Here is a 25,963-nt window from a genome sequence, read left to right on the forward strand (position 1 = left end):
AAGTCTTTATCCTCAAAAAACTTCACTTGATCTACTCATCCCTAGTAGCTAGTGTCCTCTATACCTCCTCCCTTTTGTGGCTTAACTCCCTCAAAACTTTCTTTCTTCCAACTCTTCTAACTCTCTAAATTCTAGCTTCCAATTTCATTTTTGCCCTCTACAAAGTTTTCTAAAAATCTCTTAATTGCCAAATCCAAAGACTCTTTTTTTCAATCTTTATCTCACTGCCCCCCCTTTTTTTTGCTGAGATAATTGGGGTTAAGTGACTTGCCCAGGGTCACACAGCTAAGTCCTCCTGACTTCAGGGTTAGTGCTCAATTCACTAGACCATCTAGCTACCCCTATTAGTCCTCATCCTTTATCACCTCACTACTGCCTCCAAAATTTGTGACACCTTCATTTCTCTGAATTTCTGTGATATTATGCCTATCTAGTTCTTCTACTTCATTTCCTTTACAGGATCCAGGCCATGCCTGCTAACAGTGGGTATTAACAGTGCATACTTCCAAGAGCTCTTCTTGGCTCCTCTATTTCCCTTAATCTCATCGGCTCCTATAGATTCAATGACCATTTCTATGTTTACTTTCAAATCTACTTAACTAGCCTTAACTTCTACCCTAAGGTCAAGTCCCTGAATTTCCAGTTACTGAATGTCCTATTGATATCTTAAATTCAATATGCACAAAACTGAATTCATTTTCTTTCCACTAAGTGCCTTCCTCTTCCAAACTTTCTTATTAATGTTGGTGTACCACTAACCTCCCAGGCATACAACATAGATGTCATCCCCAACTTCTCACTCTCACTCTGCCATAATCAACATATTGCAACCCCCTGTCAATCCTATCTTTGTAACATCTCTTACATGTACTGTCTTCTCTTCTCTGATACTACAACTACTCTGATACAAATTTTTATGTCTTTTTATGCAATAATTTGCTAGTTGGTGTTAGTCTCTTTGATTCAATCCTTTCCCCACTGTCCAGACTTCACTCAGCTATCAAATCAATTATCCTAAAATGCAGGTCTCCCTATATCAGTGTCCTCTATGCAATAAACTCCAGCAGCTTCCTATCATTTCTAGGAACAAATATAAAATACTCTAGAATTCAAAGCCTTTAATAACCTGGCCCCTTCCTTCCTTTACAATGTTTTGCTTTATTTCCTCCCCCATTTACATTTCAATCCATGGCTCCTTGCTGTTCCTTGAACAAACCAACCCATCTTCCAACTCCAGACATTTTCGGTACCTATTTCCTATCCCTGGAATGCTCTCTCTTATTTCTAAATCCTAATTCCCTCTGAGATTACCTCCTATTTACACTGGCATTTATATACAGTGGTCTATATGATCATGAGCTCTTTGAGAATAAAAATTATCTTTAACATTTCTTTGTATCCCAAGTGGTTAACACAGTGTCTGGCACGCAGAAAGTGTTACAAAATGCTTACTGATTGACTAGATTACAGTGTGTGGGAAAGAAATGTTCAATAAGTCTAGAAAGATAGGTCTAGGTCAAGTTGTGAAAGATTTTAAAAGTTAAAAAGGAGTTTATATTTTATCCTAAATAAATAGGAAGGCACTGAAGTTAGATGAATAGGAGAGCTATAAGGTCAGATCTGAGCTTAAGGAAAATTACTTTGACAGAAGAGTACAAGATGGAACAGGGGGAGCAGCTAGATGGCGCAGTGGATAGAGCACCAGCCCTGAATTGAGGAGGACCTGAGTTCAAATCTGGTCTCAGACACTTAACACTTTCTAGCTGTGTGACTCTGGGCAAGTCACTTAACCCCAGCCTCAAAAAAAAAAAAAAAAAAAAAAAAAAAAAAAAAAAAGATGGAACAGGGAGGTGACAGGTTTGATGAAATGAGACTAATTAGGAAGCTGTTTTAATAACTTAGATGAAAGGTATTGATGGGCTGAAACTAGTGTTAGCTCATGTGAAGAGATAATAGTTTGGATGACAAGCTATATTGTGGAGGTAGAAATAGCAAATTATGAAACTGCCTGACTATATCTAGAAACTAAATAATTGGTCACTTTGGAAAAAGCAGTTTCATTTGAATGACGAGATTAGAATCCAGATCAGAGAGAGCTAAGGGAATGAGACAAAAGGAGGTAGAAGGATTGATGATAGACAAGTCTCTTAAGGAGTTAAGCCTCAAAAGGGAGGAAACTGCACAATAGCTAGCGAGGACAGATGGATCAAGTGAGGATTTCTTGAAGATGGAGAAGATGTGGGAAAATGTATAGGCAGCAGGGAAGCAGCAATAGCTAAGTAGAGGAAATGAAGTGGAGGCACTGAGTATGGAGCTTTTTCAAGGACCAAATAAGAGCCTTTCAAAACTATCAGTTAAGTGTGACTGTGTGTGTGTGTGTGTGTATGTGTGTAAAAAGGAGGAATTAGATACCCAACATTTATTAGACACATCCTATGAGTAGAAATTTGTCAAGCCTTTTTCCAAGTCTTGAGTAAATGTAGCAATTACTATCCATTAATAAACACCAAACTCATAACAAAGTATGCTTTCTTTGCACCAGGAACTGTAAATCCAAAGACAATTGTCTATAATCCTAAAGTCAGATAAAACATTAGAAGATTAGGGATAGTTGATGATGAAAACAAAAAATCAGGTAATGTCTATATATACCTCACAAAAGTGAATCAAAAGGCAAAATACTAAATAAACCACCACTATGAATTCTCTCCAAGAGATGCCAACAATGATGATGTAAGCAATGAAACGCAGCAGGATATGCAAAAGACAATGAATTTGGGATTCAAGAACATGGGTTTTAATCCCAGATACACTACTTATAGCTATATGTTTTTGTCTGGTGACAGGTATAGGCATAATAGCAGTAGGATCTGAAAGCAAGTGAAGCCTTCCATATGTCACCTTCTTGGACCCTCACAACAATTTGTAACAGAGTTTATTTATTACCTTTATGATTACTTAATCTCTCTGAGCCTCAAGTTTCTCATCTACAGAACTATAATAGGGAAGAGAAATTTCTTGATCTGAAGAATTTTTGGATAAAACTTTGATTTGGTTTTAAAAAATTCTCATTTGGGTTCATTACCTTAGTATTCTTTATTTCAGTGTCTGGCTTGAGTTCAAATTCCTGGTTACAATGGTATTTTTAAAAGACTACACTAGAAGCAAATCCTATATAGTAGAGGAGAGCATAAAACTTGACTAACCCTAAAATAAATAACCTCCTAGCCAAGATCACCTGATTTCTTCAGTGGAACAAAATGAGTTATTTTTTAAAAATGTAAGGTCCCACAGAACCAAGGGTAGCCAGTTTTGAATCTTCTAGCAAATTTCCTCTAAAAATGAAGACATTCTCACTTTCTATCACTTTTAGAGAGTATACAACATAATATGTCACTCTTCATTAGGAAATAAAATATTAGCTCTTCTGATCAAGATAAAGGGATACTGCAGAGTTCTTTCTTAGATCTGATAACCCGAACTTACGATCATCTGTGTCTAACTTCTCTTCATTTGTTGAAAGCTGAGATTCATACTTGGACAACTGTTTCTTAATCTCCATCTCATCATCACTTTCGGGTTTTTTTTGAGTCTAAAGAATCAAGGGAAAGTAATATTTTAACAATATTTGAAAACATCTAAAAGTCAAACATTTGAGAGAGAATAACACACACATATATATATAACAATATGAAAGTTATAATGCCTCAGAATTGTATGTTTCTTCCCCAATTTATGATTTTTGGCTGTATTAATTTCCTTAATATTTAAAATAATAATTCACAGGGGACCCCAGTTATCCAGCTATAACAGAAGGTCATTAATTCTAAAGATTAATGCAAGTAGTGCTTCTCTTAGAAAAGTATAATGATTCATTAGACTGAAATTTGTTTTTTATCATTTCTTGTGAAGAGGCCAGAAAAAAATCCTTTATTATCATAAAAAACAGTATTGACATTTATATTCATCAGGCATGAAAAGCTAGAAAACACCTTTTTTGTAATAGTGCATTTTTTGCTCTTCAGTAATGTCCAATTCTTTATAACTTGCTTTAGGGTTTTCTTGGCAAAGATACTAAAGTGGTTTGTAATTTCCTTCTCTGGCTCATTTTACCAAAAAGAACTCTGAGGCAAACAGGATCACAGGATTAAGTATATGAGGCCAGATCTTAAGTCAGGAAGATGATTCAGACTTTAGGCCAGGTACTCTGTGGACTGTGCCATCCAGCAGCCCAATAGAGAACCACCTAGAACTAAAATATCTTGCATATATTACTAAGATAGGGCCCTGTTTATAATAAGGCACTAAAGATATATTTGTTGAATTAAGTCAAAAAAGAGGGCACTCATGTCAAGGGCTAGAAAACTCTCCCATACCTACTTGTCAAAATTAAAGTAAGCTGCAGGAAAAGTACCTCCTACAGGAACCACTAGGATTGATGAGGAAAGAGGTCTTTAAAGCACCAATAATATCAATAATATAACTGAAAAGGTACTGTCAAAAGAAAATGAAAGGGGGCAGGTAGGTGGCACAGTGGATAGAGCACCAGCCCTGCAGTCAGGAGGACCTGAGTTCAAATTTGACCTCAGACACTTAACACTTCCTAGCTGTGTGATCCTGGGCAAGTTACCCCAACTGCCTCAGCCAAAAAAAAAAGAAAAGAAAAAAAAAAAGAGAACCAGTTGGGAAGACTGAGTGAGTGCCTCCCCCCACCTCCACCCCAACAAAGGTAAATTATAGAACAGCATTTTTTTTTTTAAATTAAAGCTTTTTACTTACAAAGCATATGTATGAGTATTTCCAACACTGACCCTTGCAAGACCTTTTGTTCCAAATTTTCCTCTCCTTTCCCCACTCCCTCCCCTAGCTAGCAGGTAGACCACAGCATTTTCAAAGCAATGCTCACTACTGTCATCAACTAATACTTACTGGGTACCTACCACATTTCTGGGTCTAAGAAGCCCTGTTAATGCCATATGCCTTATCATTTACCTTTGTCCTTTTCCATCTCATCAAGTGTTGGAGACTTTAGGGAAGGATAATCTAGAAGAACTAAGACCTACAAATACTCCTTAAGTAGTAAATTTACTAAAGACTACCAAGTTCCCAAATCTAAGATCTTGCATTGCAGATATGCCACCTATCAGCATGAAGAGCTTTTCAAATACTTTAAATATTAGATAATATTATTTTACCTTTTTCTTTTTATCCTTAAATTGTTTGATCAATGTGATTAGATGTTCAGCAAGAAACATGAAATATAAGCCTCCTAGAGCTGTAAGGCCTTTCCAAGTAGAGTCAAAGTAAGTACTTTCTTCTATATTTTGAGAAGAGAGATGACTGAAAAGTGGTCCTCTGCTTGCTTGAAGGGGTTGGTCCTCATGACTATGACTGTGGTGGTGACTTGCATGAGACTATGAACGAATAATGTTTCAAAATTGTTAGATTCAATTAACACACATATGATTACAAAGGACTTGCCAATGAAATAAGAAGCAACATTAAGAATCCTTTCACATTAATAGAGTAACAAATATGATAATTAAGTTTTATCAAACCAATTGCAACAAAGCCTGTATGTATGTTTTTATATTTTGGCACAATTGGTTCAACACATATACATACATAGATATACACACACACACATACATATATATATATATATATAAACATACATATGTAGATAGAAGAGAGCAAGAGGGTATACACTTATAATGGATAGCCAAAAGAGGTAAGGGAACCAACAAGTCAGGGCATCAGTTAGGGCATTATGTGAGTAGGTATAATAAAGGCTTTTAAGATTACACGTGGCTGTTCTTGAGTATGCTACTGGTTATTAAGCTATAGATTCAAGAGATTGTGGCCAGAGACCTTTGAAGGCCTCAGAGGAGGCGAGCCGGGTAGAGTTCACACTGCAGAGGACAGTGGTCAAAGGTACTCTGGTGGATCTAGGACAGACTAGTAATAGTAACTGCCAGGAGAGCACGTTACAAATCTCAACAAAAATGCATTCACCCAAATGTTAGCTCTGCAGTGACTTCAATTTGGACTAGTAGTTAACTGTATTTTTTTTTTTTTAATTTTAGTCCTTGAGCAAAGGACAGTAACAGACCGCCAAACCCTGAATTACACAGATGAAATGGTTTATGTTATTAATAATTACTATTTTCTAAGTCAGCAGGAAATATGTGTAGGTGAAAAAAGACTGGCTGATTTGGGATTTGATGGCAAGTTCTGATCCAGAAGGTTGTCATAAAAAGTGAAGTAACTCTCTGCAGAGTACTTAATTAAAAGTATATTCTCCACCCCCAATAGATTATAAACTTCTTAAAAACAGGGGTCTTTGTCTTATCTTTATAATACTAGCAATTAACATATAGTAGCTCGTATACTATAAGCACTTAGACATTTGTTGAATTAGAAAGTGTCTTCTTATGGTATCTTACAGAAATCTCACATTTTAAAAAAATGAATATAAACATTTATTTAAACTGTAGAAAGTTTTAAGGGTTATTGTATGTCATAAATTTAGTTATTTTACTTTGTTCTAGATAAATCAAATGCCACCAGAGTCATCACAAAGTAAAAACTATTCTTTAATAACTTTTTTTTTTTCTCTTGTCTTTCCTATTTAGTAATACTTTTTCAACTATTGAACTGGCCAGAGAATATTCACTCCCATGGAGTCCAGTTACAGAAATCATTCACCAACCTGGCTTTACTTTCACACTGAAAGTTGCTGAGCTTGATTAAGATCACTTTGAATATATTTAGGAATTAGACATTTTAACACCAATCATTCTATCATACTTTACCTAATTCTATCTATTCTCTATCAACCCTATCTATAATTCTTTATAGTCTTATGGTACATATAGCTTCCTTCCCAAATTTCTAATCACTATTTTGTTATTATTATTATAACATTTTATTGACAGAACATATGCATAGGTAATTTTTTACATTATCCCTAGCACTCACTTCTGTTCCAACTTTTCCTTCCCTTCCCTCCACCTCCTCCCCTAGATGGCAGACTTATACATGTTAAATATGTTATAGTATATCTTAGAACCGAATTTCTTGTTGCACAGGAAGAATTGGATTCAGAAGGTAAAAATAACCTGGGAAGAAAAACAAAAAATGCTCACAGTTTACACTCATTTCCCAGTGTTCCTTTTCTGGATGTAGCTGATTCTGTCCATCATTGATCAATTGGAATTTAATTAGCTCTTCTCTATGTTGAAGATATCCACTTCCATCAGAATACATCCTCATATAGTATTGTTGTTGAAGTATATAATGATCTCCTGGTTCTGCTCATTTCACTCAGCATCAGTTGATGTAAGTCTCTCCAAGCCTCGCTATATTCATCCCGTTGGTCATTTCTTACAGAACAATAATATTCCATAACATTCATATACCATAATTTACCTAACTTTGGTCTCCAATTGATGGATATCCATTCATTTTCCAGTTTCTGGCCACTACAAAAAGGGCTGCCACAAACATTTTGGCACATACAGGTCCTTTTCCCTTCTTTAGTATTTCTTTGGGATATAAGCCCAGTAGTAGCACTGCTGGATCAAAGGGTATACACAGTTTGATAACTTTTGGGACATAATTCCAAATTGCTCTCATTATTTTTTCCTGTCATTTTAGCCAATCTGAAAGGTGTGTAGTGGTATCTGAGAGTTGTCTTCATTTACATTTCTCTGATCAATAGTGATTTGGAACACTCTTTCATATGGGTAGAAATAGTTTCAATTTCATCATCTGAAAATTGTTTGTTCATATCCTTTGACCATCAATCGGAGAAAGAAATCTCACATTTACTTGGTTCAAGGTCCAAATTAATACATGGATGCACAAAGACTTTTAGAAGTTCCATCATCTCCTATATTTTGGAAAGATATTTCTGAATCATTGACCTGAAGACAATATTCTATACATCTCTGGAATTCACTCTATATGAACAAGGTCACTTTTACTATCTTTCTGCTTTCAATAATGCCTTAGTAATAACATACTGACAAAGATGTTATCCAGAATTTGAAACGCTACAAATTACAGAGAAGGTGATTTGCACAAATACAGAGACTTTCTTAATCCAAAAGTTCCCTATGCTAATATAACCAAAGGTCCAGTCCTACTCCATCACATAAGGGAGATGATAAGAAAAGTAAGCCATCAATAAGGCACGAATCCTGTAAGACCTTTATTGTTATTAAAATATTTTAAATTAAATTATTAATATTGTTTGCACCTGAGATTATTAAACTATGTGTCCTGACATCACTTCTATGGAAATGTTAACTTCTAATGATAAAAGATTCTTAAATAAGCAAATTTCTGAGGACTCTCAGATGATGGTCTTTTAAAACTCTAAAAATCTATTACTTCATTGGGTCAAACAGCAAATTATAAACATAATTAATAATTTCACTCAATATAATGACAACAATGAGACATCATACCAAAATATGTAGGATGCATCCAAAAAGGTAATAATGGGAAATTTTATATCTTTAGAGGCTTACTTGAATAAAATAGAGAAAGAAAAGATCAATGAATTGGGCTTGCAACTTAAAAAGCTAGAAAAAGACCAAATTAAAAACCCCCAATTAAAAGGAGAAATTAACAATATTAAAAATAAAAACTATTGAATTAATAAATAAAAGTAAGAGTTGATTTTGTGAGAAAAAAAAAAGCAATAAAACAGATAAACCTTTGGTAAATCTGATTAGAAAAAGGAAAGAGGAAAATCAAATTGTTAGTCTTAAAAATGAAAAGGGAGAACTTTCTACCAATGAAGAGGAAATTAGAGAAATAATAAGGAGCTACTTTGCCCAACTTTATGCCAATAAATTTGAAACCCTAAGTGAAATGGATGACTTCCTCGAAAAATATAGGCTTCCCAGATTAACATAAGAGGAAGTAAATTGCTTAAATAGTCCCATGTTAGAAAAAGAAGCAGAACAAGTTATTAATCAGTTCCCTAAGAAAAAATCCCCAGGACCAGATGGATTTACATGTAAATTCTATCAAACATTTAAAGAACAATTAACTCCAATATCATATAAACTATTTGAAAAAATAGGGAATGAAGGAGTCCTACCAAATTCCTTATGACACAGACATGGTACTGATACCTAAACTAGGTAGATTGAAAACAGAGAAAGAAAATTATAGACCAATCTCCCTAATGAATATTGATACTAAAATCTTAAATAAAATATTAGCAAAGAGATTGCGGAAAGTCATCGCCAGGATAATACACCATGACGAAATAGGATTTATACCAGGAATGCAGGGCTAGTTAGGAAAACTATTAGCATAATTTACTATATTAATAACCAAATTAACAAAAATCATATGATCATCTCAATAGATGCAGAAAAAGCATTTGATAAAATCCAACATCCATTCCTATTAAAAACACTTGAGAGTACAGGAATAAATGGACTTTTCCTTAAAATAGCATCTGTAACATCATATGTAATGGGGATAAATTGGAACCATTCCCAATAACATCAGGAGTAAAACAAGGTTGCCCACGATCACCATTACTATTCAATATTGTATTAGAAATGCTAGCTTTGCTAATAAGAGAAGAAAAAAGAGATTAAAGTAATTAGAGTAGATAATAAGAAAACCAAATTATCACTCTTTGCTGATGATATGATGCTATACTTAGAGAACCCCAGAGATTCTACTAAAAAGCTATTAGAAATAATCCACACCTTTAGCAAAATTGCAGGATACAAAATAAACCCACATAAGTCATCAGCATTCTTATATATCATTAACAAAATCCAACAGTTAGAGTTACAAAGAGAAATTCCACTTAAAGTAACTACTGATAGTATAAAATATTCAGGAATCTATCTGCCAAGGGAAAATCAGAAACTATATGAGCAAAACTACAAAATACTTTCCACACAAATAAAGTCAGATCTGACCAATTGGAAAAATATTAAATGCTCTTGGATAGGGCAAGCAAATATAATAAAGATTACAATACTACCTAAACTAATCTATTTATTTAGCGCTATACCAATCAGACTCCCAAAAAACTATTTTAATGACCTAGAAAAAATAACAAAGTTCACATGGAAAAACAAAAGGTCAAGAGTTTCAAGGGAACTAATGGGAAAAAAAAAATCAAATGAAGGTGGCCTAGCTGTATCAGATCTAAAATTATATTATAAAGCAGCGGTTACCAAAACCATTTGGTATTGGCTAAGAAACTGACTAGTTGATCAGTGGAGTAGGTTAGGTTCAAAGGAAAAAATAGTCAATAACTTTAATAATCTTAGTGTTTGACAAACCCAAAGACCCCAGTTTTTTGGATAAGAACTCATTGTCTGACAAAAACTGCCAGGAAAATTAGAAATTAGTATGGCAGAAACTAGGCATTGACCCACACTTAACACTGTACACCAAGATAAGGTCAAAATGGGTTCATGATCTAGACATAAATAAATTAGAGGAACATAGGATAGTTTACCTCCCAGACCTGTGGAAGAGGAAGGAATTTATGGCCAAAGAAGAACTAAAGATCATTATTGCTCATAAAATAGAAAATTTTGATTATATCAAATTGAAAAGTTTTTGTACAAACAAAACTAATACAGATAATATTAGAAGGGAAGCAATAAACTGGGAAAACATTTTTAAAGTCAAAGGTGCTGATAAAAGCTTCATTTCTAAAATATATAGAGAACTGATTCTAATTTATAAGAAATCAAGTCATTCTCCAATTGATAAATGGTCAAAGGATATGAACAAACAATTCTCAGATGAAGAAATTGAAACTATTTCTAGCCATATGAAAAGGTGCTCCAAGTCATTATTAATCAGAAAAATGTAAATTAAGATAACTCTGAGGTACCACTACACACCTATCAGACTGGCTAGAATGACAGGGAAAGATAATTTGGAATGTTGGAGGGGATGTGGGAAAACTGGGACACTGATGCATTGTTGGTGGAGTTGTGAACAGATCCAGCCATTCTGGAGAACAATCTGGAATTATGCCCCAAAAGTTATCAAACTGTGCATATCCTTTGATCCAGCAGTGTTACTACTAGGCTTATATCCCAAAGAGATCTTAAAGAAGGGAAAGGGATCTGTATGTGCAAGAATGTTTGTGGCAGCCCTCTTTGTGGTGGCCAGAAACTGGAAACCAAGTGGATGCCCATAATTGGAGAATGGCTGAATAAATTGTGGTATATGAATATTATGGAATATTATTGTTCTGTAAGAAATGACCAGCAGGATGATTTCAGAAAGGCCTGGAGAGACTTACATGAACTGATGCTGAGTGAAATGAGTAGGACCAGGAGATCATTATATACTTCAACAATGATACTGTATGATGATCAATTCTGATGGATGTGACCCTCTTCAACAATGAGATGAACCAAATCAGTCCCAATAGAGCAATAATGAACTGAACCAGCTACACCGTGAAAGAACTCTGGGAGATGACTATGAACCACTACATAGAATTCCCAATCCCTCTATTTTTGTCTTCCTGCACGTCTGCAAAATGGGGATGAAAATGCTTGCCCTGTTACAAAAAACTGTTATAATCAAGGTATTCTGTAAATTGCAAGATTGGCTTAGGCACTATTATATAACAACCATAACCAACAAGCAAAGTAGTAAATAATGTTTGTTCTTTCTATTTGTAAAGTTTAGCAATTAGACAGTCAAGAAAAAACATGATACTTAACCAATGCATTTTTAGTTTTCAAAACAGTAACAATGAAGAATCACAAAATACTAAAAACATCATCAAGAGCAGAGAGTCTTAGTGAGGTGGATTAAGGCTTGAAATCAAATGTAAATATTTGCAAATACAAGAAATACTTATATGAAAGATGGGGTTATGCATGACCTATTTCTCTGAGATTTCCTTAATAAATAAAAACAGGAAGTATAATAGCATCTCCCTGGCGAAGTTCTAGCAAAAAGATATAAAAAAAAGATATAAAAAGAGCAACTGGAAAAACCTGTTGCTATTAACTAGGTACATGTGTCTCTGTTTTCTTAGGTGCTAAAAATGGAAACAATACAAGCTTTAACTACTTCTAAGGTGTTTTAGGTTTTACATAAATATAAGAAATTGCTGTGTGTTAAATATATATAAGATATTGTCATGTCATAGAAAACAATTTGTTCCAAAAAAAAAACTTGACATTTAAAATAATAAGTAGTATCACTTAACATTAAAAGGGAAGGCAAGCCTCTCTCAAGTGGCTATGTTTGAACTATTATAAAAACTATTATAAAGAAAAAGTTATATACATAAGCAATTACATTTAATGCTTTCTGCACCAATAATCTTGATACTTCAACTTATTTATTAAAAATCTATTCAACTCATTGTGATTTGAGGGGTAACAGTGATTGTATCAATGAATTAAACAATAGAATTAAGAGCAAGATAACTAAATAATTCTTGCTGTTAGGATAAGAGTTATGATTAGTTAATCTACTAACTGATGACTATATTAATTGTATTTGATTTAGCATATAATTTCATGACATAAGCTAAAAATGTAATAATAATACAATTACTGCACTAACTATTCCCACCCTCCAAGTATTGTATTTGTAATAAAAATCATTTGCTTCTCCACTTTGATGAATCATTACCATCTACTTTTTTGTGACCTTGTGATTTAAAACCACAACTTTCTGTGTTCCTAGAAAATAGCTGATCAAACACTATGATTAGAACTGAAACCCCCATAAATTGACAAAAGAAAAGTCTCTGCTGAGGTGGTCCTATGTAGCTAATGATCCTTGAAAGGACTACTAACATAGTAGTTATGACTGATGGATTGCTCTTAGCCAATTATGAGAGCTTCTCAACCTCCGATGGTTAACTAAGCACAGGAGTTTCCATAGGAGCTTTTATACTTCTGAAGAATACTCCCTAAGAACTAGGGAACTTCCTAGAGATCCTCCTGGGTCTTTATAAAATCCCTCAGCCACCGAGCATTAGAATCTCAGGCAGAGAAAACTCTTGGATTCAAATGCTTAGGATTCAACCAGTCTCCTAAAGAAATAGGTTACACACATTTAATATGTATGGGATTGCCTCTCATCTAGGGGAGGGAGTAGAGGGAGGAAGGGGAAAATTTGGAAAAACGAATACAAGGGATAATGTTGTAAAAAAAAAAAAAAAAAAAAAAAGAAATTATCCATGCATATGTACTGTCAAAAAAATTATAATCATAAAATTAATTTTAAAAAAATAGGTTACAGATCAGACTTCTGCCTCAGTAATGTTTTATTGTTGACTGGATTTGTGGCTCATATTCTTCTAAAAATCTCCTTTTAACATTTTTTAAAAATCCAAAATGTTAGCTTTTATTTAGTAAATTTTCCTCAGAAAAAAAAAAAATCATGAAAACCTATGTATACAAATTAATAATGTCAAATGTATTTCAAAATCACATTTTATCAACAAAAATCAAACTTGTAGCATGTCCATGACTGGATAAAATTTAATAAATACTAAAAGATAACCACTTAACAAATAATAATAAATGAATAATAAAGTTTGTTAAAATGGATTAATCTTACTTACATGTGGGAGAAGATGCAAAAAGGCATCACCACTTAATGTTCCAACAGCTAATGCCACTAGAAAACTTAGAAGAAACTTGAAAAACACACGATTCATTAAGGGCACTAAGATGACGCCCAGCAAAGAAAGGAAACTGATGATGGAAATAGCTATGAATCCACCAATCCAAGCTGTTAAAACAAAACATAAATAAAAGGCAATCATGCAGTTAATGTGTAAGTTACTTTTTTTTTTTTTTTTTTTTACTTTCACAACACAGGTGAGCAGAACAGAATGTAAAATCTAGGTCTAGAGAGAGATTCAAGCTCAAAACCAGTCTCAAACTGTTTCTGGCTATATGACCCTCAGTTATTCACAGCCTCCATCTCAGTTTCCTCATCTGTAAAAGGTAGAAAATAATAGCACCTCTCTTCCAGATGTGTTGGTAAGATAAAATGCATTGCTTTTCAAATCCTAAAATGTTACATAAATGTTAGCTATTATTATTAGGACTAAGGCTGTGGTGAAATAAACTAAATCTGTTCAAAGATATTTTCCAGTTCATATTCTTAACCAGTGAGTTCTTAAATAACAATTTACATAGTTAAGACCAGCCCTGAGTTGGAAAGAAATGCTTGTGCTTTCTAGAATGAATAGTCTTGCTCTTTTGAGAGTTCTCTGAATCTCAATATTTCAACTCACCAATTTTATAAAGCATTTGGTAAATCACTTACTTGACATAAGTTCCTCAGTGGTAAATGGGGATAATAGCTGCACAATTGAGCTCAGAATGGCATTGCAAGGCAAATACTCTATAATCATCATAATATTATGTAACAGCTATCAATATGATTTTTGAGAATTATATATTCTGATCATATAGCTAGCTAGTTAATAGCAGAGGTTTTTCTAGTTACTCTTATCTTTTAACTATATATAACTATTTATAATCAATAGGAAAATTTAAGAACTCTGAACATGGTGATCAACCATAATTTTAGAGGACCTATTGATAAAACATGGTTTCCCATTTCCTGACAGAGAAGAGATCTAGGATGCAGACTGAGATATATATTTTTGGACAAGGCCAATTTGGAAATTTATTTTGCCTCTCTCTCTCTCTCTCTCTCTCTCTCTCTCTCTATGTGTGTGTGTGTGTGTGTGTGTGTATATATATATATATATATATGTTTCAAGGGGTTCTTTTTCAGAAAAATCTGGGAAAACATGGATTGATGCAAAGTGAATTGAGCAAAATTATGAGAACATTATACATAACAAAAGCAATACTATAAACAATACAGAAATGTGATTTAACTTCACTGATCAATATAATAATCCTAAGACAATTCCAAAAGATCCATGATGGAAAATGCCAATCACCTCAAAAGAGACCTGATGAACTCTTGAGTGCAGGTTGAAGCATACCTTTTTTCACTTTCTTAATGTTTCTTTTTTTTCTTGTGGTTTTGTTTTTGCAACACTGTTAATAAGGAAATGTTTTTATGATTTTACATGTCTAACTGATATCATCATATTGCTTGCATCCATCTAATTCTAGTCCTGTTCTCTTATTGTACATGTCAGAAAAGTGAGGCTGAGAGAGAGATGAGGTGATTTGTACAGTATCATAGTGATGGGAAACATTAAATTCAGGAAGCCCAAATCATTTGATTCCAAAACCAGTATTCTTTCTACTTGACAACACTTGACAAAAAAAAAGCTCCTGAATTTCAAATTTTACATTACAAAAATATCCAACCTACTTTGCTTATTTTTAAAAATGTTATATGACATTTTCCACCTCTTCCCTCTTTCCCACTACAACTCCCTACAAAGTTAAGCAAGTTGCTAAAGAACATAATCTTACCCTATTTGTAAAGAATAGGTCCTTGGGAGGGATTTCAGTCTTCTTTTCACTGGTTACATGAACTATACAGGATTTAACATCAATCTGATTGATAATAGCTGGCAAAGATAATTAAATTCTGTTGCATTCAGCAATACTTGTATGCCCATTCCATGAGACTGGAGCAGTTTTGATGCATTGAAACACTAATAAAAACAAATTACAAAAGGCATTATCACAATATGGAACCTGGAAAAAAAAAACACACTAAAATGAAGTACATTGTAAGTCACTTATTGTCAAACTGGCCAGGGGTGAGTGTAATGAGATGTTGTGACATTCATTTTATGGAATCTGCTTCTATTATTTTGTGAAGGATCTGAAATTCACAGGGAAACAGTATACTAACCTCGTTTATGGTAGAGGTATCAAAAATATTGCCCATAAAAAAAAGAGTCAGATTAAAATGGAATTGGGAAATATTTAACAAAATAAAAATATAACAAAGATAATGTTCATATATGGTTTTCTAAGTCAACATGCTTCTCACAGAGATCCTTAGGTATGGTTTAATAGCCCCTATATCTATTTGATTTTTGATACTAATGCTCTGTAACATCTGGAGAAAAAGCTTGAGTGAATAGGCATTTGGATAAACTGGCATATGCAAGCCCTAGTTAACTTTTCTATAGGCTAGGAGTCAAGCAATTTGAGTGGTAATTCCTAAGTCACTAATTGTGTGGCTTTAGATAAGTCACTTTTCCCTCTTAAATATGAATGGCTTCCTTATCTGTAAATGAGCTCAATAGATTAGATGATCTTAAAAGTCACTTCCTATTTGAAAAATTTAAGATTCTACTTAATTCATTTTTTAAATATATCCTGCTAAATGAGGATAAATTAAACCTGAATTAAAGAGTTTGTTACTTACTATTAGTATTTACAGAGAGTGAGAAGCTACCTTAAGAAATTTGTAATTTACAATAAATATTTCTAACAATGACTTACAAGCTAATGCTATTCAACCTAATAAATGTTTATCAGAATATCTTCTTTCCTGCAATAGGTTTAGTTCAACTCTAGAAATACTTATTTAGCATTTGTTTCTCTTTGGTGAATAAAACTAATACTAGTCAGGTAGGCAGCTAGGTGGCCTAATGGAGAGAATGCTAGACTTAATCCTCAGACACTTATAAGCTGTATGACTGATCCTGGCCAAGAGCCAGTTAACTGCCTTCAACCTCAGTTTCTTCATCCGTAAAATGGGGATGATAACTGGAGGCACCTCAAAGGGTTGTTATATGAACCAAATGAAACAATACATGTAAAGCATTCTGCAAACTTAAAAGTGCAATATAAACAGTAGTTGTTAGAATAAAATCTTTAGAGGTAACTTTTAGCAAGAGGAGACTGGCAATTTTAAAAAGCATCCACTTTAAATATTAGTTTTTTCAGGAAGTTCTCGCAAAAACACACTATTGGCCTCAATACTTTTCTAGGCTGATCATTTGATCATTCAAATTATCTCAACTTTTTTATCATATACCTGGAAATTCACTCTTTGTAAACTGGGATATTTCAGAAAGCCTTTTCCAGTAGTTAATAACATAACAAATTACTCTGCTGGAATGAATTCAAATTATAATACTTTCTCTTAGTAAAATGTAGCTAATGATTTAGCTCTTTAAAATTCTACAGATTAGAATTTTTGTTGACTATTCTAGCTGAAAGCCACTTTGTTCAGGTAATTATAACACTTCACTTTGCCACAGAAATATTACAGGTAATAATTTCTACATCTTAAGTTCTGTCTAAATGGTTGTAAAAAAAATTCATTAATTAAAAATCTTTCTCTGTCCACAGTGGAGTAAAGACAATCTTATTTTGTTATAAACCAACTTAAGAATTGTAGGATGGGGGCAGCTAGGTGGCAGAGTGGATAGAGCACCAGCCTTGAATTCAGGAGGACCGGAGTTCAAATCTGGTCTCAGACACTTAACACAGCCTAGCTGTGTGACCCTGGGCAAGTCACTTAACCCCAGCCTCAGGGAAAAAAAAAAACAAAAAACAAAAAAAACCCAAAGAATTGTAGGATGAGTCAAGCTAGGGCAAAACTGAAAAGCCAACAGTTTTCAGTGTCTAGCCTTCTCTTCTTTTCCCTTCTAGAGTTAATGTCCATGGCGGAATAAAACTCAACACATCTATATTATTATTGTTAGAAATAATAAACAAGGAGCAGCTAGGTAATGCAGTAGATAGAGCACCAGCCCTGAAGTCAGGAGGACCTGAGTTCAAATCTGGCCTCAGACACTTAACACTTCCTAGCTATATGACTCTGGGCAAGTCACTTAATCTCAATTACCTCAGCAAAAAAGAAAAAGAAATAATAAACAAAATTAATCTTACCTCCTGAACATTTTGGTTGGAATGCTTAGAATATATAGAGCTTCCTCCTCGGTCCGATTCATTCACAACTGATTCATTTGCTTTTTCACTTGCCAGCAAGCTCACATTACTACCTTCTGTAGTATTAGATGATGAGGAACTGTTCGAATCTTTGGTCAGCTGTTTGGTAGTCTTCAGGAAATGATTTCCTTCTATGGCAGTACTATAAATAACTGTGGTCATCTCACTAACACTGTCCTTAACCAAAACACTTGGCTGACTCCCAATATTTTCTGATTTGTGTAATCCTTTAATCTGGCTATTCCTAGTATCCTTACTTATTCCACTAGATTCATGTTCTGGACACAGAGTTTTCTTTATATTTTTATTTATGGTAGCATGGTGATGATGGTGATGATCATGGTCATGATTTATGTGGATTCTTTTAGTTTTATCAATACCTATATTCTGAAGCAATTTTCTAAATCCTTCAACTGTCAGGGAATCATTCTCGCCATATCGATGAAAAAGTTCCTGTAAGTGCTGCCGCTGAGTGACAATTGCCAGGTCAATATTAATACTAGTTGCCCAATTGGGAACACTTTTTTCTGGTTCTATTCCATGATGATTACCTAACACTGATATGACTAATGTGAAGAGCAAAGCCACAGAAAATGTCTTCTCCATTGTAGTTTCCTATAAGAAAAGAAGAAAAACACACCACTGTAACTTCTTAAGAAAATGGAGTGAATTTCAAAAATCATGTGTTTGAAAAAGTGTTGAAAAAGTATAGATTTGAGTACCTTCTTAAGCCACTGAGACACAAAGACAAATTAAATCATCTCTGAAAACCTTATATTCTAGTTAGGAATAAAATATAAATACAGATATAAGTAATACTTCAATGTATATATGACCTCCTTAAAGTTAAGTATTTCTTTTCATGGTGCAGATTGTAACCATGTCTTCTTATCCTGGGCCAAATCTCCTCAAATCCTAGCCTCCCAGGGAGCTAGGGACCATCTAATGATCTTTAAATATTATATAGGGACCAGTACAAGGCATAATACAAACAAATAATTAGCAAGCGTTTATTGAACTCTTTATATGTTTATATACGTTTATATGTCCTGTACTATTTGACAGTATTAGAAATATAATATAGGAATAGTTTACAATCTACCCAGGGAAATTACTATGCATGCTAAAAAAAGTTAAATGATAAATAGATTTAATAGTAATAACTTCTTATAGTACAACAGAAATTAGGCTTCAGAGCCTGGAGTCCATGGATAGATTTCAAGGGATCTGAAAAAAGTTACCTTTATTTTTACTAACAACTCAAATTTAACATTTCCCTTAATTATGACTGTACACAATGAATATTATACTGAAAGAAGGTCCCAAAGACTTTACCAGACAGCCAAATGAGCCCAGAGACAGATAGGCAGAGGCAGACTTGTGTAGGTCTGGAAATATGGGTAAGATTTAGATGTGCAGAATGACAAGCATTACAAGAAAAGCAAAATTTGTACATGAAAAAGGAGGTAGAATTTAAATGAAGCATTCTGCCTTGTAAAGTAGAGAAATTTAAAAATAAATAAATAAATAGGGTTAGCTGGGTAGAGGGCAGATCTTGGAGAGCATTAAAAGACTAGGGAAAATTTTGCATTTGATTGGGCAACAGGAAGCCCTGGAATAAAAAAAAGAGAAATGATAAAAGCAAATGTTTTAGAATAATTATGTAAAAGCACCTTGTATGATATGGCTAATATAGAAAGACTGGACATTAGAATAGCTAGGAGAATTTTTCAGTTAAACCTAGTTTGAGGAATGTTCTCTCTTTTCTAAAATGCAGAAAACAGATCAGTGTAAAGATAATGACCAAAAAATAATAATAGGTGCTTTTCTCTGAGCATTGTGAAGACAGTCATGCCTCTGAATCCCTGTCTTTTCATTGGCAGTTCAACATATCTGGAATGCTAATTCCCATCTCTTTGAAGATGCTCAAATCCCACCTTCCGTGGAAGTCAGTTTAAAAAATAGAGAGACTAAGGGGGCAGCTAGTTGGCATAGTGGATGGAGCACCAGCCCTGAATTCAGGAGGACCAGAGTTCAAATCTGGTCTCAGACACTTAATACTTCCTAGCTGTGTGACCCTGGGCAAGTCACTTAACCCCAGCCTCAGGAAGAAAAAAAATAGACTAAGAACAACCTCTGAAGTGTCTTCCCTTTAAATGTGACTACTATTTAAAATGTATATGTCTTTTACATACATCATTATTTGCATACTGTTCTTCCCATTAGAATGAGTTCCTTGAGGACAGAGCTATGGGAACCCAGTAAGTGATTAATGAAAAGATATCAGCAGAGGGGCAGCTAGGTGGCGCAGTGGATACAGCACGAGCCCTGAAGTCAGGAGGACCTGAGTTCAAATGTGATCTCAGACACTTGCTAGCTGTGTGACCCTGGGCAAGTCACTTAACCCAATTGCCTCAGGGAAAAAAAGAAAAAAACAACCAGCAGAGAAGCAGAGAGAAAAAAGGAAAAGGAAGATAGAGCTAAAGAAATAAAAGCGATTTAAGAGAAATTGGATAGCAATCCCTGTGCTGAATTAACCGAAAGAATAAGATAAAAATCATACAGTTTCAGCTTTTAGGACTTTTCGTTAAGCAAATAAGTACAGAGTAGGTTGGTGACTCATTTTTTCCCCCTTCCCTTTCAAACATAGGAATATCAACAGCCTAACTCTCTCCTGTCCCCAAACCCTTGAATTCCTGTAAGTTCTAGGTAATGAACCTCAAGTCTATTTACTCAACTCTCCCATTAACTTTAAAAGAGCACTGCCTCTTCCCTCTTCTGCCTCCAAAAAAGCACAGTTCCATTCATTCACATTGGGGAGAAATATCTACACCTTTCAAAAAGGTTGGGCTACTTCAAACTAATTCTCCTGAAGCACCTCACTTCCTCCAATAAATCAACCCCTCCCAATCAGTTATGGAGGGCAACGTCTCTTCCATTTTTAATTAAACAAAAACTAAATACTAATCTTAAATAAGGGTTAGATTAAATAAGGCTAAGATTCAAGTCCTGACTGATGGGCAATGATTTTGTGACAAGGGTAAGTCACTTAATTTAGCGTGCTAATTCTAAGTTCTATTTTAGCTTCCTATCCACAACGGGGAAAGCAGTTTCTGCATCAGGGGTTCCAATTCCAATTCCAAGTGCAGAAGGCTCCTCAATCACCTAGTGCTCCCAACAAAGTGCAAGGCACCGAGTTATGTGCCATAGATACACGAGGGTCCAGTTTTAGAGCTGACATTCTCCTGGGACAGAAGGGAACAAGAATCAATCAACATTTTAAGTGCCTGCTTTACGTCAGACACTGAACTAACACAAGATATTAGTCCGAAGAACGAAGCAATTATAACTGGAAAGGAGCTGGACACAAAGAAATAATACTCAATAGATGTCCTATCTTACTTAAATATTCCCTCTGGTGATGCAGTTTCTAGTCTACATTCTAAAAGAGGGAGATAGTACATCCATGTGATTGTTTTAGTAAAGAGTATCAGTCCATATTGCACATAGATGTAAAATTAGCAAATAGAAAAGTGATCTGAAACTTTTCCTGCACGGATTGCGTGGGCTAGGATCTATTCCCTTACCTGGAAACCAGGTTTGGAGGGTGGATTCTTAACCCTTTAGGAAACGCAAGGACTCCATGTTTTTAAATGCATAAGAGAGAAGTACAAAGGAAAGCAATGAAACCGATCTAGGGTCATCCAAGTACGGAATAACCCGTAGGCGGATTCAGCGAAAAGACCCCCATTTAGACAGGGCCTCCAAGGTGCGTCAAGCTTTCAGATGCTAAACGGACACATCTGGGACTGTCGCGGGTCCCCCCTCCCGATTGCAGCTGTGCCCCGAGGGCGGGGCTGCTCCCAGGAAACAAAGCAGCGGCGGCGACTTCCCGAGACCCCGCGGCGCACCACGCTTCCCCTCCCTCCGCTCGGCCTAGCCTCCTGCCCCCATCTCGCACTCCTTACGGGAGAGCGGGAGCTCTTCCTCCCTCTGTCGCCAGTCCGCAGCCCCCCAAGTCCTGCCGCCCAGGTGGGGGACTCAGCGTCGGGGGCCGAGGCCGCCTGCTCTCATCACCCACACCAGCTGGTCGGGGGCGGAAAGCCGCCTCTTGCCCCAAGAAGGTAAAAGCACCCGAGCCTCGGTCGGGATGTCCCCGAGGCCGCACGTCCTGCTCCACGAGGACAGTTCCCTCACCTGCAGCATCCGGGCAGCCCCGCGGCTGGCCCCAAGCTGCCCGGACCGGGCTCCGCTCTGGGGCATGCGCAGTACGGCCGCCGCGTCCCGTTTACGTCCTTTTCCGGGTTTTAGAAGATGCCAAAAGGATGCGCAGCCGGAGAGAAAGCCGATTTTGCTGTTTCAGTGGAGGGGGCGGGGCAGGAGAAAATTATCTTTTTAATTAGCTGGGATGGCTTTGCTTGCCTTCTTTCCACCACACCATCCCCGCCCCAGGGTGTATGTGTGTGAGCTTGCTTTATGAAAGTTAGGTAATAAATTTTTTTTTTTTTTTTTTTTTTTTAAGGGGGGAAGTGGTGTTTTCATTCCCAAGAGGAGGCTCCGGCTCTCGGCTTCTCCTCCCGCTGACCTCATCGCCTCGCACCCACGCCTTTCCTAATGCCCCCCGGGCTGGCTTCTACGCCCCACCTTTTGCCTGAAGGTTGCCAGAAAACCTGTAATCCTTTTGCACTGAAACTTTGTATCACTGCCTTTTTTTGAAACTGCTCTCTTCTCTGAAGTTTGTTTCCCTCGTACCTTCCTATCTTTCTCTGGTTCCTGTTCCTTCATTACCCTTTAAAGGTAGGCGATCCCTCTAAGCTTTGCTCCTTCTCCCTTTCTTTTGACAATTTCAGTACTTCGTCAATTTCCATCATTGTTAGAAATACTCTTGACACTGAAAATCTAATATCTGGGAAACTTTATTAAAGAATAATCTTAAGGAATCTTCTTAACGTAAACAGGCCCCATTCCTCTTCAGGAAGAGGGAGCCCCCAATACTAAAGTGGGAGATTTTTTATACTTACTAGTTCGGTGCGGTCCCTCGCTTCACAAATAGGATTGGTCAGTTTCTTACCGCTTTCAATCTTTCTGATTCGCTGACTACGTTTCCCCTAAATATGTATAAACATGTTCCCCCTCCCTCATCATACATCCCATGTTCAAAAATGGAAGGAAACTCCTCCCACGAGGTGTGTTGCTTAATATTCAATTAGCCATTAAGTAGGCACAATGGTGATTTGCTCTAGTCACTAGACCCCAATTAGTTTGAGCTGAATCACTATTATCATAAATTTGCGGGTTTTCTCAAAACCATAAGACTTTCTGATTAGCTGAATCTATCTGTGCCTTCCTAGTTCCCAATTCCTTAATTCCTTGTTTGCAGGAGGCTTCTATTGATCACTAATTGCTCTATGGAATCTTCACCTTTCTTAACCTCTCAACGTTCTGAAAACGTCTTGGTCAGTGGTACTCACTATCCCACACGACCTTAAAACTTACAACTCTGTGGAAACACAACTTTTTTGCATTTCTCACATTATGAAGATGGTTACCCAAATCACAGTGTTTTAAGTTTGGATAGTACTTTACAAATGGTTTGGCCCTTCATACAGGAAACAGAAGCCTGTGCACATTAAATAAGGCCCAAGATTTAGCTAGTCAGTTTAAAATCCAAGAGTACAACTTTTCTTGGTTTTTGGACCACCCGTCCCCCACCACCTCAAGTTCCCTATTTCTGTCCCTATTTCCCCAGGCTGGATTCATCTTAATTATCTCTATTTTCTCAAAGAAATAATTCTTTGTCATGCCTTTTCTGTATCAACATATATAAATGGATTCCTATGGCATAGTGACTCAGTTTCAAAACAGGATATTAACTAGTTTCATTGTATTTTAATTTTGTTAAATATCTCTCAAGTATATTTTGGTGTGGTTCTAGATACACTCTGGAGTATTGTGGACCACAAGCAGCAGCAGGAAAGTCCTTTGTTTGACATGTCCACTCGACATCTTTTGCAACCCTTTCCTATAAAGACTGACTAATTTGTTCTGCTCCTTGAGTCAGCTAGTACATAGTGCTCTGACCTCAGACAATTACTAACTGTATTATTCTGGGTAAATCACTGAACTGTTATTCCTTTTTTTTTTTTTTTTTTTTTTTTTGGCTGAGGCAATCAGGGTTAAGTGACTTGCCCAGGGTCACACAGCTAGGAAATGTTAAGTGTCTGAGACCACATTTGAACTCCGGTCCTCCTGAATTCAGGGCTGGTGCTCTATCCACTGGGCCACCTAGCTGCCCCTAAACTGTTATTCCTTAACTAGAAAAAGAGGATGATAATAGCTTCAGTCTTCCAGTGTTATAAAGTTCAAATGAGGTGATATTTGTAAAATAAATGCAATTTTTCTCCTTTGAAATTCTTCCTGTTTTCACTCTAGTGTAGGCTCTCATTACCATTGAAAACATGGCATTGCAACAACTACTCTATTTCAGCTTTCACTCTACAGAATATGAGAGTTGGAAGGAACATCAGTAGCCATCCAGTTCAACCAGTACTCAAAAGGAATTCCCACTAAAAGACACCTGACAAGTAATCATCTGGTCTCTTTAAAGAGTCACCACCACTATTTCTTTTGGCAGACCATTTTTACATTTGGACAGCTTAAATTTTTAGGAAGTTTTCCCCAACATCAAGCCAAAATTGACCTCTGTTATTTTATCCTCCTTTCCTAGTTCTGCCTAGTCTAATCGCTTTTCCAATAATCCTATTTCAAATGTCTGAAGGTAGTTATTATGTTCTGCTGCATTATCCTCCTCTCCCATGTCTACCTCTTCTTCAGGCTAGCCATCCCATTTTCCTTGACCAATATGATCCATATGTTCTCATCATCCACACCAAAGGTGTCAAGTGCTGGCCACATTCAGATGGCAATAACTCTGTAGTACTCCAGAAACAGATCAAAGTATAATTGAAAAATATTTAACAAAATATACTATAGATCATAGATAATTTTAATAAGCGGTTTTCTAAATCAATATGCAGCCTGTGGGGGTCCTTATCTATAGCTTAGTAGATTTCAATTCTATTTAAATTGCTCTATACTACTGCTCTATACACCTATGTATTAATCTATATTAAACTACATATATTAATATTGTAATGCCAGAGAACCTGAGGCAAGAATAGAGATTGGGGAATTTTAATATTTTATTTATTGGAGAGCTCAATTGATTGACTGGACAGGATTCTGGTCTCAAAGTATTCAGTGGTGAATGTGAGTCCTCAATGATATATATATACACATGGTTCAGTTACAGAGGTAGACCAAGGTAGGGGTGGAGTTAGAACATTGAGAGTGAGAATGGACTATCCACCCAGTTCTGACAGGGTGATGGGAGACACTGGACATTTTGGTAAATTGGGATAAAGAAGAACAATGACAGGATAGGGGGTAGGACCATAAATTCTTGATCATAGAAGGAGTTAGGAGCCAGGAAGTCTGAACTCCCCCTTATCTTGAGTCTCACATTGACAATTTATAACCTTAGAGCAAGTGGCCCTGAGTCTTAATGAACCAGAGGAGGGGTTTACAACTAAGGGGATTGAGGCAGAACAGTTAAGGAAACTGAGGCAAAACAATTTAGGGAAACTGAGTCAGGACAATTAGAAGAGAACTATGACACAACAAGATAATATGTATGTTAATATTACTATATAATTAATATTATATATTAATCTTCTTTAACTATTATTACTCATGTTATTCCCCCTCTGAAATTTTTGATGATTCCTCACAGTCTATAAGATTAAGTACAAACACTTGAAGTTAGCATTCAACACTTTATAATCAAGGCTTGTGACTTGGTGTAGTAGATAAAGGACTGATTTGAATTTTAATTTGGCCTCAGATACTTACTAGTTGTATGACCCTGAGCAAGTCACTTACCCTGTTTGCCTCAGTTGCTTCAACAGTTAAATGGAAAATTATAATAGCACTTACTTTCTAGTATTGTTTTGAGGCTTTACTGAGTATATAGTGGGTGATATGTAAATGCTAGGAACTATTGTTTT

General features: G+C 35.7%; 1 protein-coding gene across 1 annotated transcript in view; it reads right to left on the minus strand.

Moving 5' to 3' along the window:
* Positions 1-22,239, minus strand: part of SLC39A6 (solute carrier family 39 member 6) — a 36,448-nt gene extending 14,209 nt beyond the window's left edge. Inside the window, 7 exon segments of the mRNA XM_074279224.1 lie at positions 3,487-3,592; positions 5,196-5,414; positions 13,604-13,773; positions 15,443-15,553; positions 15,556-15,637; positions 17,838-18,512; positions 22,095-22,239. Coding sequence (XP_074135325.1) covers positions 3,487-3,592; positions 5,196-5,414; positions 13,604-13,773; positions 15,443-15,553; positions 15,556-15,637; positions 17,838-18,512; positions 22,095-22,160 — 1,429 coding nt within the window. The 5' untranslated portion in view covers positions 22,161-22,239.
* Between the last annotated feature and the right edge of the window lie 3,724 nt (positions 22,240-25,963).

Source organism: Sminthopsis crassicaudata, chromosome 1, assembly GCF_048593235.1.
Source record: "Sminthopsis crassicaudata isolate SCR6 chromosome 1, ASM4859323v1, whole genome shotgun sequence".
NCBI classification, from domain to species: Eukaryota; Metazoa; Chordata; class Mammalia; order Dasyuromorphia; family Dasyuridae; genus Sminthopsis; species Sminthopsis crassicaudata.